The sequence below is a fragment of the Anopheles marshallii genome, chromosome 3 (genome assembly GCF_943734725.1).
Source record: "Anopheles marshallii chromosome 3, idAnoMarsDA_429_01, whole genome shotgun sequence".
In the NCBI taxonomy this organism is placed as follows: Eukaryota; Metazoa; Arthropoda; class Insecta; order Diptera; family Culicidae; genus Anopheles; species Anopheles marshallii.
Window position 1 is genome coordinate 73,040,105 of NC_071327.1, and position 14,163 is coordinate 73,054,267.

The following is a 14,163-nucleotide window of genomic DNA, read 5'->3' on the forward strand; positions in this document are numbered from 1 at the left end:
GACGATGGGCGAATAAAGTTATATTAACCAATAATTAATGTTGTGTTTTGTTGCGTTCAGAACGTAAAATATCCAGCAATGGTTTCACAATAGATTGTAATAACTTACTACCATCATTTCATGGAGTTCAATGGATGTTCAACGGAGCATTTTTTGAGTTCAATTGATAGGTAATGGCATTAAAGAAAATCTAAAATAAATTTAAAGAAGGTTTAAAGAAAAAAATATTAACTGCTGGCTAACAAAACAATGGTTAAAATATGATATGACCACTGAGACCGATGAATCAATCCTACTGTGTTTAATTGCCATTTTCGATTCGCCTAAACTAACACACCTTGCTACAATCACCTTGGCCGTAGGTTGTCATTGGGATTCGCTTCATTCTAGGGAAAAAAAAACTTACACACACTGAGAAAAAGTTACAGAAAGAGGAGTGTAGTGTTCTAGCGAAAAAGTAACCTTTTCTCTCTAAATAATTCTTTTACGAGTTTCTCGAAGATAATGCCTCTACCAGGATGTTTTTCGGTACGTTCGGCTATAAATTCTCATCACAAAGCGATAGTTAAAGAGTGTTTTACGTGTGGACGAACATCATAACCTGCGGCCAATTCTCAATTAAAAACATCGTACATGTTGACACTGTTATGATGGTAGCATTTTTTGTGTGTGCCATTCCAGAATGCAGTCGAACCGATGCAGGTGGATGTGCAGCCGGAAGATAATGAAAACAATGAGGAGGATATGTACGTGGTCGAAAACCCATCGATAGATTTGGAACAGCTCGCCAACCAGTACACGGGTTTGGCCAAACTGCACCGGCTCATCTATGTCGCGGATCACTGCCCGACGCTGCGCCTGGAAGCGCTCCGGATGGCGATCAACTACATTACGACCACGTACAATGTGACGCTGTATCAGCATTTGCACAAGAAACTGGCCGACAATGTGAGCAATCAGTTTCTGCCCGACGTTGCCTCCCAGTCGACCGGTTCGCAAGAGATACCGTCCTTCGATGCGACCTGGGTTGAGTCGAAGAGCAAAAAGTCCGCACTGAAGCTGGAGAAGCTAGACTGCGATCTGAAGAACTACAAAGCTAATTCAATCAAGGAGAGTATCCGGCGAGGTCATGACGATCTCGGCGATCACTACCTAAACTGTGGCGATCTATCGAATGCGCTCAAGTGCTACTCTCGGGCTCGTGACTATTGTACTAGCGGCAAGCATGTAGTGAACATGTGCCTAAACGTCATCAAAGTGTCGATCTACCTACAGAACTGGTCCCACGTGCTGAGCTACGTTTCAAAAGCGGAAGGCACTACCGAGATCGCGGAAACGTCCAAGGATAAGGATCCGAACCAGGTTGTGATTACACGACTCAAGTGTGCGGCCGGGTTGGCTGAGCTGGCGACACGCAAGTACAAGTCCGCGGCCAAACACTTTCTGCAGGCAAACTTTGACCACTGCGAGTTCCCGGAAATGATATCGACGAACAATGTGGCCATGTACGGGGGGCTGTGTGCGTTAGCCACATTCGATCGGCAGGAGCTTAAGCAGGTGATTGCGAGTAGCTCGTTTAAGCTGTTTCTCGAGCTGGAACCACAGTTGCGCGATATCATCTTTAAGTTCTACGAGTCAAAGTATGACTCGTGTTTGAAGCTGCTGGACGAGATTAAGGATAATCTGCTGCTGGACATGTACATTGCACCGCACGTTAATGCACTTTACACGCAGATCCGTAACCGGGCGCTGGTACAATACTTTAGCCCGTACATGTCCGCGGACATGCGCAAAATGGCCACCGCGTTCAATAGATCGGTGGCCGCGCTCGAGAATGAAATCATGCAGCTTATTCTTGAGGGACAGATACAGGCGCGCATCGATTCGCACAACAAAATCCTTTACGCGAAGGATGCCGACCATCGAAGTGCCACATTCGAGAAGGCAATCAATGTGGGAAAGGAATTTCAGCGGCGTACGAGAATGTTCATCCTCCGGGCGGCCATCCTTAGGCGCCACATTCATGTGAAGGTTTGTTTGTTTACTTCCCGGTTGGTTTTGAATTGTGATAATAATTATATTTTCTTTCTCAACGGGACTGCAGAACCAGCCACGCGAAAGCAGTAATCATGCGACGGAAATTTGCGTTCCGGCGAGTGGATCGTCCAGCGGTACTCTGGCGCGCAATTGATTGAATCTGGCTGAGGAAGACTTTTTCATTCGCTTCAAGAGAAAATCCAAATAAACCGATCTAATGCCCGTTTGAGGTCCAGTTATACACACGCTTCCCGCGAAGATACGCAACACCGGTTCGTTGTTTTTGTCAGTGATACAACGGCACCTTCATAAGCCGTAAAGAAACGTTCAAACGTAACGATTCGATTAAGGGTTTGCGGAGGTTGATTTGTTCTCCTGTTTGCAGCTGCACAGTTTCGGGAGAAATCAGTGGAATCATTTTTATTCTGTGTGGGTTCTATTTATACGATATGTTGAGCGAAGTTTAAAATTTTCCAATAAACAAAATTAATTCTATACCTTTGTGTTGGTTTGTTTGAGAAGAGTCGGTGAGTTTAGAGTGGCTTCCGAGTAAAGGGATATTCTGGATCACATGGTCCGTAGGTATGTAAGGATAGGTTCGTTCTTCCCGTTAGCTGATATGAAGTTGTACACATATACATCCATTCCTAACGCCTGCTACGGTCTCGCCTTGGACTGGCGGAACGACCACGACGCTTGCTGTGCTTTGTCGGTTCATAGCTGCGTGACGATCCGGCATGTGGAGAACGAGAACGGCTACGAAGACGATGTTTGTCTCGCCGTTCATTTGCACGTTCACGCTCCGAACGTTCACCATTTCGATCATCCGATCGATGATGTTGCTGAGACTTTTTGGTTTTCTTTTTCGAACCCTTCCTATCTTCCTTATCCGAATCGGATGAAGATGAATCACTGTCACTGCTAATAGCTCCTTTCTTACACTTCTTCTTGGACGAACGTTGACGCTTTTCGATTTTTTCTAACTTTTTCAACAGCTTCTTCTTTTGCTTTTTAGTCAGCGAGCGAATGAATTCCGTTTCCGGGACGGCTTGCTCAACGTCCGGGTCTGCCACGAGCTTGTGTGAGGTGACCAACTCCTGGGCGCTTCGTTTCATCGCAAGCCCGTCGTCTCGCAGCTGTTGCTCGAGTTCGCCTTTGGACAAAATTTGGTTCGCTTCCGCTTCGGAATGAATTTTCTTCGCCTCACTCATCGACAGACTGTACATGGTGCATTCTTTGTCCGTGTTGATGTGGCCCCACTTGTGACACTTTATGCAGCGAACGTTACGCACTTGTATACCGAACCTGTACATGGAAGAGAAAATCTTGATAGTTCAATTTCGATCGAACTTAGTATCAAAACGAAACTTACGGTTGGTCACGAATTTCAGTGTCCCCTTTGCAATAGCTCTCACGCGGTGCATTATATTTGCGCTGCCATTCAAACTTATACTCGGATTCGTTTGATTCCTGCTCGCGCTCCTTCTTCATGCCAGGCGGGAGTTCGTACATAAAGTTAACGCTCAGCTTGTCCTTGCTGTCCCTGCTGAGCATGGCCTTGTTATCGTGCAGTTCCTGTTCCTTTTCATACTGGTTCCGTAGCTCTTCCTGTTTTTTCTTATACGCCTCAGCTTGCTGCTCTGCCATCCATACCTAAGTCGGGGTGGTGGTAGTAATTAATTATTAGACTATTAGTTTTGGAAAAGAACATCACTGCTTTATGCTTCGCATTTCTTACCCTTTTGAGGTTGTCTCTTGAGGCAGGATGGAAAAACTTTTTGCACATGTAGTTGTTAAACCCTTTCCCCATGTTTGCAGATTATTCAGCGACCGTTCCGTGGCAATAAATAGGAATTATTAAATGTTTTCGGGAGGTACGCAGCAGCTTTGTTTTGTTTCCAAATCCTTTTTTTCTATCTGACAGATTGTTTGGCAGACACATGACTATGGGTATTCCATAGGACAAATCTTCTGTCTAATCAAAGAAAAGAAATGTCTATTTTATTTAACTATTGATTATAGTTTTTGCGTCTGGTGAATGACTTCAAGCAGATCTAAAAGTATAAATAATATTATTTAGTGATTTATACATCCCATGCATTGCACTGTATTCGTAGTAAGAAAAACCAAGCATATTTTTTACCCACTAGATGTCGCTCCACTCGTTTCTTGCAGTTTCTATGTTTCAGGAAAACAGAAAATATTTTTTTTTACAATCAAAACCGTGTGTAGAAAGTTTTAGGCAATCTAACAGCTGTAAGGCAGATGACGAATGAGAAGTCGCAGGACTCAGTCGAAAGCCTAAAAAGGAAACAGTAAGCCTGTGATTATGTGGGAAGAACCAAATGTTTCCCCTGCATAGGAGGATATATGAGATGTTGGACGGTGAACAACGATGAATCTCTATTGCATTTCAGACTTTGCGACTTGCTGATGACCTTCATATGCTCGAGGAGACCTTAGAAGTAATGGGATATTATAAATAATTAAGTAACGGTTGCAAGACGAGTTTTAACATTCAAATTGTAAACTAGTAATAAGAAAAAAGCTTACGTGTGCGCATATATATTGTTACATTTAGATTAAAGAGTACACAATGTGCTAATGACAAAGAACCACCATACTGCAGCATACGAGTGTAAATCAACAATCAATTATTGTGTACTGAGAGTGTACTACGGGGTGAAAAATTCACACAATAAATAATGAAAGACGCAAAACATGCACTTACCCCAACGTTTGATGTAAAGCTACCACTAGTGACATAGAGCAAGAATTTATTATAAAAACGCACACCGTGATAGATTGACGAACAAAACGCAATAGTATCCTGCAATCGTTGCGACATGTCTCATCTGAACGAATTCCCTGCCCACCAATTCCGGTACATGCGTTATTGCGGTATAGTGGAACGACCAACCAGGTGGTACCGTTTCCGAAAGTGGTTTTCATTCATTTTGGTTGGTTCCTTCATGCCACTTCATGTGCTTTATCTCGTGGAAAACCCTTTATCCGATCTGGTCGTTACTTGTGAAGAGGTCATGCTGATACAGTTGATGGCTATAGACATGTTAAAGTTTAACCTGTTCATAAGTCATCACCACGAAATGCGCGATTTGGTGGAGTGCTTCAAGCGCATGCAAAAATGCATCACGGCGGATGAGCTACCACGGTTTGCGAAATGTAACGAAGTGCATGCCAAACTGTTGCGATTTTACGTGATCGGCTCAACGATCGTGGTTATATTGTACGCACTGAACGCGATCGTTACAAGCGTAACACTATCAATACAGCAACATCGTGTGCTTTTAGTGACCCCCTTCAGGTATTTTGTCGACCGGCATAAAAGTGCTCGTGATTAATTGGGGAAAAAACCATTCCATTACAGTTACCCGTTCAGTTATCAACATCCGGTTGTGTTTGCTGTGTGCTTTCTGCTTTGTTTAGACTTCATGATGATGTGCGTATACACTAGCGCAACGATCGACGTGTGTTACTCGGAGATGGCCACCAACTTAGCAATCCACTTTGACATCGTTGGGGAACGGTTCGAGAGGCTTGACATCTCCGCAGACCAACCGTTTGCCGATAGTGAGCTGAACAAGGTAATCTCGTATCACAGCGATGTGTCATCGCTGGCGCAAAAGATGACGCGGCTTTTAAAAACGTACATGTTCTACTGCCTACTTCTGGTATCGACAATATTGTGTCTGTTGGGTTACGAGTTTGTTATGGTGGGCAACATTTCCAAACGAGCTCAGGTGATGCTCCTGGCTGGGGTCGTAATCGGTCAGGCTGTCATCCATACCTACCACGGATCAGCGATTCGCGATCATGTGAGTATCGTGTGTAGGTGTACTTTTGTTAAGTAATCTTGTTTTAAAATAATCTTCCTTGCACACGTGCAGAGTGTAAATGTCGCTGATTCAATCTACAGTACCAACTGGTACGATGCAACAATCACCACCCGGAAGCAAATACTCATCTGCTTGATGCGCGCACAGCAACCTGTAATAATCAAGAGTGGATTTATAGAAGCTTCATTACCAACGCTCAAAACGGTCCGCAAAGTCGTGGGAAATGATTTTTCATTGACGTCAACAATTTGATACATTTTTTAAATTATGTATTTACAGATCCTTAACTCCAGTGCGTCATACATTACTATGCTGATGTCGTTGGAGTCGGAAGATTGAGTTAGATCTGCTGAGATAGCTTAATATTTCTTACAAACTCTTACCTTAGCACCGGTTGAGACGTAATACACGCTGTCTATGAAATTTAGCACTAATACTCGTATTTCTTTATATACCTTGATCGCTTTACATAGGTATATCTTTGCAATGTTGCAGAACCTCTATGTTGTTTGAAGGATGCTTATAATGCTGTAGATTAGATTGAGCGGTAGAGGATCATGCAACAGCAGAGATGTCTTGGAACAGTAAAAAGGTAGTTCAGGAGCCGTAATGAGCATGGTGAGTAACACGATTTTACACTCCCAGATGGTGTTTTAGACATCACTGGACGTTACGTCAGAATTAAATGCGACATCTCAAACATTGGACTTTGGATTGGATTGAGGATTATGCTGAGGAAACTGTATTGTAGAGTTAGAGAAACCCAATCAGTCGCTTCATAATAAGGTTGATGATTAAGCTTATCTATTTCGTTGAAACACGTTAACAGTGTTTTGGTATATAAAACGCACTCGTTAGAACAATTGATCATTTAAGAAAATGCTAAAATTGACACATGTTTAAATAAACGAAACAAAGATGTTAAAACAAAAACAATGCTGCTCGCGTTTGGCACACAATTATCGTTTGTTTGATCTACGGATGACATATCTAGTAAAAAGTTTGTAAAATTCATCTGCTCTAAACAATAGAACTAAACAGGGAAAGGGAATTGGAACGATCAGAACCAAGTAAGTAGCTTGTTTTTATTATCAGGCAATGAAGGATTTTACGCGTTTTAGTTAGTTTTTATTAGTAGTTAGGTTAGTTAGTAGTTGCAGTACGTTTTATTCAAATGTCAAATCATTCATATTTCTGGTCGATCGAAGCAGGGAAAGTGCAGCTTTACTAATATTAATCCGTTACAGCCTGCAGTTTGCAGTTTAAAACAAAAGATATTTACACTGAGCTGCATGAAGGGAAGGAAATCGATTCCTACCATAGGTTACAAGTACCTGGTACGATATGGCATAGATATATTCCCGGTAAAAGAAACCGTCCTTCTCTACCCGCACTGTGTTAGAGCTGTGGTACTCTGGTGTAGGCGCAGGCTTTACATTTTGCTTTTACGGTTTGCACCATAGTGAGACCATTTAATTTTGCTACTCCATTGGTTCCGGTTAGTCGTTCCACTAGCGTGGGCAGGAAATATGGACGAACATGAAGGAACAAAAACCAAACTCAACAACATAGACACAGGCTGTAGTTTTGGGAAAATTTTGACCAAAAAAAAGGAAAGAAACCCCCCGAGAAACTTCCCACTAAACAGCGGGGAAGAAGTGATCTCCACTTCCACAAACAGGCGAACCATCTGGTTCGGCAGCGGTACGGCAACCATGGCATTCTTTCCATCGGCCAGCGAGCGGTTTGGCTTGCACCCTGCAACCCATTCCAAGCTCCAAACACTTTCGGGGCGGCTTTGGCGGAAGGTTTTTTTTTCTGCGTTCTCGAGGTTGTTGCATGCTGAGCCACGATGTGCACGAGGGATGCCGTGTCGGCTTGCTTGATGCTCGTAATGTTTATAACATAATGCAAAATCTATTTTACAAAGCAGGCACTTTTCCGGCGGTTTTTGGCAGTCACTGAAGGCTAGACCCAAACAGGTTCGGGTGTTTCCCGCGGGTTTTCGGCCCACCGCCTGGGTGCTTTGCTCTTGGGTCCTCTGTTCGTGTTGAGAAGAGTGTGTGGCTTTTTTTTAAGCTTTTCTTTTTCTGTTCCGTCCAATGCCCATCTCCGCTTCCCAACGAGGAGGTTTTTTTTTGCGGGTGCGGGAAAGGATGTTCCGCACACTGTTCGTTCTAGTTCGGTTCACCATTTGTCGGATGTGCTGTGTGCGAACGAGCGAAATATTGCCCTTGCCTCTTAACGGCAGCTGCTTTTTCACGGTGTTGTGTGGTGCCGCTACCGAAATCCGTTGTGTAATTGTGCATTCGTCCATTCGTCGTTGTGTGTGTGTACATGCAATGGTAAAGGACGCAACATGCGAAATATGGCGTGGCGCACAAAACTGCCCGACCCGAGTGCAGCAAGTGGTGGAGCGAAAGAAAACAAAACAAAGAAAACAACATAAAAATAAACATCAACACATAGTTATTTTATGATGACATAAATTATCTCGCCTGATTATTATTTCAGCATTAAGCTTAAAATATATGGAATCGCTGTTTAATGACGTGCGACAGTCGTGCTGGCAGGACCTCAAACCGGTGGGCGACTTTTCCAAAGCGGAATGTTCAAATCCACGCAGAATGCCGCTGGGTGTGCTTGGAGAGGAAATGTTAACCGGATGGTTGCTAAAAAGGTGGGAAAAAATGTTCGTGTGAAGAATGCAGGAATGTGGGTGGACAACAGGAAGGCTTACGGGGAGGGAAAACAACTTTTCACCATTTTCACTAACCACCCGCAGAGAAAGAGAGAGAGAGAGGGCGAGGGAACCTGGATGACTTCGAGCGATGCTTGTGCTTTTCCACATGGAAGGGAAATGTTCAATCAATGCCGTACAGTCGTTCCACCTCGGTGGACATGCTTCTAGGGGTTCTTCCGTTATCGAGAGACACACAGCACACACAGCCAGGTGGGTAAGCTTTTATTCCTTGTTCTAGCTTTTTCACCCATCTTCGGGTGTCAACCAGTGTGGAACAACACCTGGAGCAAAATGATGAATACAGAACAAGTAAGATGGGACGCCAACAAAAAAAAAAAACTCCCCTCTATAAAATGAACGCAAAAGCGGGGGACATAATCGTAGCCCTTGATCCGTAGCACCCGATCCGTTCAAGATAATCGATTTGTAAGCAAAACCCGGTGGAGAAGGAGAGTGCTCCGGATACGTACGAGTTGGGATGATATTGCCAAACGGTTGCCACCAGAGCGGCGAGCCCAGCCGGGCAATTTCCCAGGACTGGCAGGGGACCGTCACGAGTACTTCTGGACAACGGGCGGTAGTCGCTGGAGGCTGTCTGGAAGATCGATGGAACATGCACTCGACAGCCACAGCGGGCAATCGAAGCGGAATGACACTCGAATCGGAAACTGTGTTTGGATCGTTGGGCCAAGATGGTGCGGACGACCCATGTAAGTCGGTGCCCGGGTGTTCGCTTCCAACATCGGCGCGGTTCCACCGGATGCTACCCAGCGCTGCGTTCGTTCACAGTTCCCGGGCATTGCTGTACGTTCCAGGGGATAAGACACGGAAATGCTCACACCGGGCGGCAGAAGACTCAGGCTCGGGTTTCGATTTCGATTTGTAATGCCCCCGAGGAAGCCGAACCTGGCGGTACCGTGGTTTGGCCCGTGCAATACGACAGAATATTAAAACGTCAAACTTGCCGGGGCTCGAAGGGGTTTTCCGATGTGCGACACACGGACACACGGGAACGTTGAAGGTTGTGGGAGCGCATGGTGCGATTGCCTCGTGCCCGACGATGACACGAAATCGTACATGGTAATCTTTCGGCGAGTTCATTGTTGCAACAGATTCATTGCACAATCAAATGCGCGGCACATGCCGATCTGGTGCACACCGGTTTGCAACCCCACGAAACGCAATAAAGGAACTGATGACAAAGATGGGAATTTGAGAACGTAAATTGGGCCCGGCCACGTTACCGCGAACGCTGCAAACGGCACCTGGAACGCTTCCATTGCTGTATAATGTGTGTGGGTCGGAGACTTTTTTTGGCTGTTGTTGGATGCTGCTAACCGTATGAAGGGATTATATTAAGGTTTATCTATTTTCGAACAGTCACTACATTCAATGAGGTATGAAATGAGGGTGCATTTGCAAGGGAAATAAATGCGCTCGGTGGGATGATCCCATTTTATATAGATTCATTTATTGTTATCGTGGCACACACATTTTACCATAGTTGAACGCTAGTGAGGATAGTTAAAATATGTTGGATAGTAAATAGAACGTTAAAATTGTAATTTATGCTGTAGAAAGTGTTTAATTGTTGAGGGTGTGAAGATAGACTTAGGTATTTGTACTATTAATCGCATTTATTCGTTTTTCCACTGGACGAAGATCAGTCTTTAATTTGTAATGCAGTGACATAAATATTACTCAAAAATTGGATTGCATATAATGTATTTCCCATTTAATATTTTTTTTTTTTATTTATTCGATTGCATTATCCTAATAAACTAAACTAAGTTATTCATCATCCGGTTACTGAAGTGAATTAGGGATGAAGTGAATGGAGTCGGATTCCCTCCGTGCTCTGCTTATCAGGCTCTTATTACGCTCCTATTGGGCTCTTAATGGATTCTTATCGTGCTCTCAACAGGCTATTTTCGGATTCTTAACGAGCTGTTAACGGGCTGTTAATCGACCCTTAATGGGCTGTTAACGGACTCTTAACGGGCTTATTTCGGGCTGTTATCGGACTTTTAACGGGCTGTTATCGGACTCTTATCGGGTTCTTGTTCGTTATCGATTGGTCTTAATTATATTTTCTTGATCAGGTAGGTATGATGGTTAGTTAGACGACTAGAAAGTTAGCTAGAAACCACTGAGCGAATCACTAACACTAGTGATCGTTGTTTCTTGGACCGATGTCAATATTCATGTTTGTATATTGTAATCTTATATTCATCTCAACAATACCTCTGCTACGTAAACGTAAGGATCGTATTTAAACGTAAGGATCTAAAGAAAATATTAACCATTTTAAATGAAGCTGCAAGCGTCTCCGAAGTTACCACGAGGCCATAGACTTTCTCCAAACTGACCGATCCTGTCAGCGTACGTCCGATGTGGTAAACGTTATGGCACGTTACAACGACTGTTCAAACAAAATTGTGAAATTTCATTAAAAGTTGTTTTATGTTTCTGTCCGCTTGTTTCGCTTCGCAAACCCACTTTCGGTACGATCCACCTCACCGACCATAACTTCGATCGTTTGGCAATCGTCAACAGTTGTCGGATTTGTACGTTATCGGGCGCATTGTACGTATCTGCGCGACTCTACACCAACTTTCGTCGATGCAATTCTTCACCCCCAAGCCATCCAGGTAAAGATGGGTTAAAGTGAGGTGAATTAGAAGAAAAAAACTCTTGAGTACAGTTTCTTATCATCAACCTCGCAACTACACCGACCCCGATACCGACACTGCCGCTCCTATCGGTAAACGTTGTCAACGTGGACGAGGATAAGCGATAGTACACAGGATACGAAACAAGCGCCTGCCAACGGTGGGACGTGGAAACGAAGTGGAGAAACTTTTGCGTCGAGATTTCAAGTATCCGCCGTGTGCTTTCCACCGATACTCCCCAGGGCCGTGGCATTACCGTATCGACGGGGTTGGGTGCACATTATTTGACAGGTGAATTTTACAAATTACATTTGAATATTTTGTGCCGAAGTTTGTGCTGGTGGGATTTTTTTTTCGTGTTTGTTGCGGTACCTTGCCAAACTTATTCGTTCTCTCGCTCTCGCATCCCCTCGGAGCACTCGAGACTCGAGTATGCAACCTGGACCGGTGGGCGCATTCGCACGCGGCGTAGAAGTGAGGCAGATGGATGGTGAAATACCCCGGGGAATTTGGTGTGGAGTCGCACTTCAAGTGCGCTTGGCATGATGGATTAAAGGAACTGGGGATGAAACATCAACGGCGATGGAGCCAGGAGGTACACAATCCTGGATCTGGCCTCCACTCATCGCTTTACAAATACAGGACATACAAATAAAGAAAAAAAACACCGAGGAAACATTCGGCAAAGTAGACGAGAGGACGTCATTAGGGTCGGTAGCTCTAGTACACCCAACCATGTGTAGTGGTTGTGTATCCATGCCGTGGGTGTGTGTGTGTGCGTTTGTGCGAGTGCATTAGTGAACGCTCGCTGAAAAATGGTTGTCATTACGGGGTCTAAGTACCCAGCAATGATCCGCCTGGCAGAGGCAGAAACTAAAATGCTGCCACATTTATGGATGTCTCCCTTTTTGCGGTGGAGCTGAATGCGTCGGGCCTGTCCCCCACCGTCGTCTGAGTGTGTGTGTGTGTGGGTGAGGGTGATGTGATGATGATGATGCCGATGTTGATGTGTTCCGCTGATGTGTCGCACGGTGGAACCGGCTGCGGGTGTCGTGCGGCACTAGAGGGTGGGGTGATAATGTTGCTACGGTGAGCAAAAATGGTGAGGACCGGCCCCATCGACATCGAGCGATGGCCTCGCTTGTCCCGCAAAGCTACACAAGAAGGGTCAAGTGTTCACCGACAGAGGTAAATACTCCATGTGGATTTCATCAAGTTTTCCGCTCTTCAAGTTCCACGGCGGGGGTTCCTGTAGTAGATTTGGGTGTGCTGTAATTTTCCCCGTTTTGCTCGGTGTCTACGCTCGCTCTATCTCGTGGCCGCAGTACCAGGTTTTCTGGTGTGCTTTTTAGACTTTTTAGATTCAATACTTAGTGGAAGCCGTGTGGGAGAGAGCGAGAGAGAGCAAAAAAAAAAACACACGAACAGTAGAAAAAAAAGATGGTGAACCAAACGAGCTCACATTTTGCATGCTCTCTTTAACTGAGCCCCTAATGATACGAATTCCCAACCCAAAGGTGAGCTCTGACGACGTCGTCGACGATGAGTCGAGGAGGTTAAACCCTTCCGGTTTGTGAGCATTACGTTACGGGGTTTTACTTTTTTTTCCCCTGTTGCCTCTGCTGCTAACAGGGGCCAGATGAGGCGATGGGCGATGAGGCGTTTGTACGTGCTGGAGAAGACCGAGGGCGCGCTCCGTGTGCACTCCGGGAGGAGTAGTGACGTAACAGGGGGAAAAAAAATCTCTTGAAATTCCTTTCGGAAAAAGGATTGTACAAAAAAAAAAGAAAACCTTTGAAAGACACGCAAAAACCCGACAAAACACAACCGAACTCGCAGGCAAATGAAAAACAAGAACAAAACTACTTTTCCACCCGGGGAAATGAGGATGTGTTGTTGCTGTTGTTTGTTGCTTGCTGTTGTACATCTCATTCCGGACTGTTTACAATGTTTTTGAAGAGGCACACAAATGCAATAGCAGAAAACGGTGGCAAGTAGTTTTTTGTACACTTTGCATTAGAGCGGGCCCATAGGCTGTGCCGGGTGGGCTCAAACACACGCGAAACCCATCCATTGCTTTGCTAGCTTTTCCTCTTCGGTGAGCCGAACAAATATTTCACCGATGCTTATTTTGGGCAGGGAAAATGTTTGTGTATAGTGGCCAGGGAGCCGACCCATTACACGTGCTGGCGGGTTGTGCGAGGAAGTGGTGGGACAAATGTATTTGGAACATAATTAACACAAAAAATACACCCCTGGTGGCCCTGGACCAGTGCGCAGAAGGATGCATTCTAAGGTGACAGTAATGAAACGAAAATTGTGATGCGGCAGGAAAGAGATGACGAGGTCGTAATAGGATGAATTTGTGCTTCAGTGCACAAGTTCTTTGTATGGTGGAAGTTTGGGAGGAGCTAGGCTAGAGTGACCCTGTTTTTGGAGGCACAATGATGAGCAGAACGAGAAGTTAAGGCGCAAACGAACGCAAATGGGTTTGTACTAAATGTGGAATAATTGTGGCCTTTAGCTTACCGTTCCTGTGGGAACTTTTCGGGGAATTTTACAGCGATATGTCCAACTCCAACATGTAAATGTGAAAAGTCAATGTCTTAACAATCTGTTAATAACTCAGACGTAATCCATTATGAAAATTCTAAATTGTTTTATCCCCAAATCATTCACCATTGAATTGAACCATTGAACCATTCTCCAAGTTATTGCATTCAGAGAACATAGAAGACAATAAACACAAACAATAGATATTTTTAGGTTTTATTTATTACACTAATTGTGAAACCTCACAATCTGATTAAGTTGTCGGCCACCACCGCTGTTATAATGAGGTGGCTGTCCCACC

At 44.5% G+C, this 14,163-nt stretch overlaps 3 protein-coding genes across 3 annotated transcripts; 2 read left to right on the plus strand and 1 right to left on the minus strand.

The window, feature by feature from the left end:
* Positions 1 to 504: 504 nt before the first annotated feature.
* Positions 505 to 2,191, plus strand: LOC128716103 (COP9 signalosome complex subunit 1b). Its single transcript, XM_053811024.1, has 3 exons — positions 505 to 528; positions 682 to 2,031; positions 2,105 to 2,191. Exons 1-3 carry the CDS (start codon positions 505 to 507, stop codon positions 2,189 to 2,191), a joined length of 1,461 nt encoding a protein of 486 aa, XP_053666999.1.
* Positions 2,192 to 2,684: 493 nt separating this feature from the next.
* On the minus strand, positions 2,685 to 3,862 carry LOC128711670 (corepressor interacting with RBPJ 1). Its single transcript, XM_053806552.1, has 3 exons — positions 3,776 to 3,862; positions 3,410 to 3,690; positions 2,685 to 3,342 (listed from the first exon to the last, which is right to left on the minus strand). Exons 1-3 carry the CDS (start codon positions 3,845 to 3,847, stop codon positions 2,685 to 2,687), a joined length of 1,011 nt encoding a protein of 336 aa, XP_053662527.1. The 5' UTR covers positions 3,848 to 3,862.
* An 880-nt stretch (positions 3,863 to 4,742) lies between these two features.
* On the plus strand, positions 4,743 to 6,233 carry LOC128713132 (odorant receptor 82a-like). The gene is made up of 5 exons (XM_053807995.1): positions 4,743 to 4,781; positions 4,842 to 5,362; positions 5,426 to 5,873; positions 5,946 to 6,098; positions 6,174 to 6,233. Exons 1-5 carry the CDS (start codon positions 4,743 to 4,745, stop codon positions 6,231 to 6,233), a joined length of 1,221 nt encoding a protein of 406 aa, XP_053663970.1.
* The last annotated feature ends 7,930 nt before the right edge of the window (positions 6,234 to 14,163 follow it).

Coding starts and splice junctions, on each gene's coding strand:
- LOC128711670 (XM_053806552.1), bottom strand. CDS start 3,847: ATGGGGAAAGGGTTTAACAACTACATGTGCAAAAAGTTTTTCCATCCT. Junction 3,691..3,775: donor CAAGAGACAACCTCAAAAGG/GTAAGAAATGCG, acceptor ACCCCGACTTAG/GTATGGATGGCAGAGCAGCA. Junction 3,343..3,409: donor ACTGAAATTCGTGACCAACC/GTAAGTTTCGTT, acceptor TTCCATGTACAG/GTTCGGTATACAAGTGCGTA.
- LOC128716103 (XM_053811024.1), top strand. CDS start 505: ATGCCTCTACCAGGATGTTTTTCG. Junction 529..681: donor CTCTACCAGGATGTTTTTCG/GTACGTTCGGCT, acceptor GTGCCATTCCAG/AATGCAGTCGAACCGATGCA. Junction 2,032..2,104: donor GGCGCCACATTCATGTGAAG/GTTTGTTTGTTT, acceptor ACGGGACTGCAG/AACCAGCCACGCGAAAGCAG.
- LOC128713132 (XM_053807995.1), top strand. CDS start 4,743: ATGAAAGACGCAAAACATGCACTTACCCCAACGTTTGAT. Junction 4,782..4,841: donor CACTTACCCCAACGTTTGAT/GTAAAGCTACCA, acceptor ACACCGTGATAG/ATTGACGAACAAAACGCAAT. Junction 5,874..5,945: donor GATCAGCGATTCGCGATCAT/GTGAGTATCGTG, acceptor GCACACGTGCAG/AGTGTAAATGTCGCTGATTC.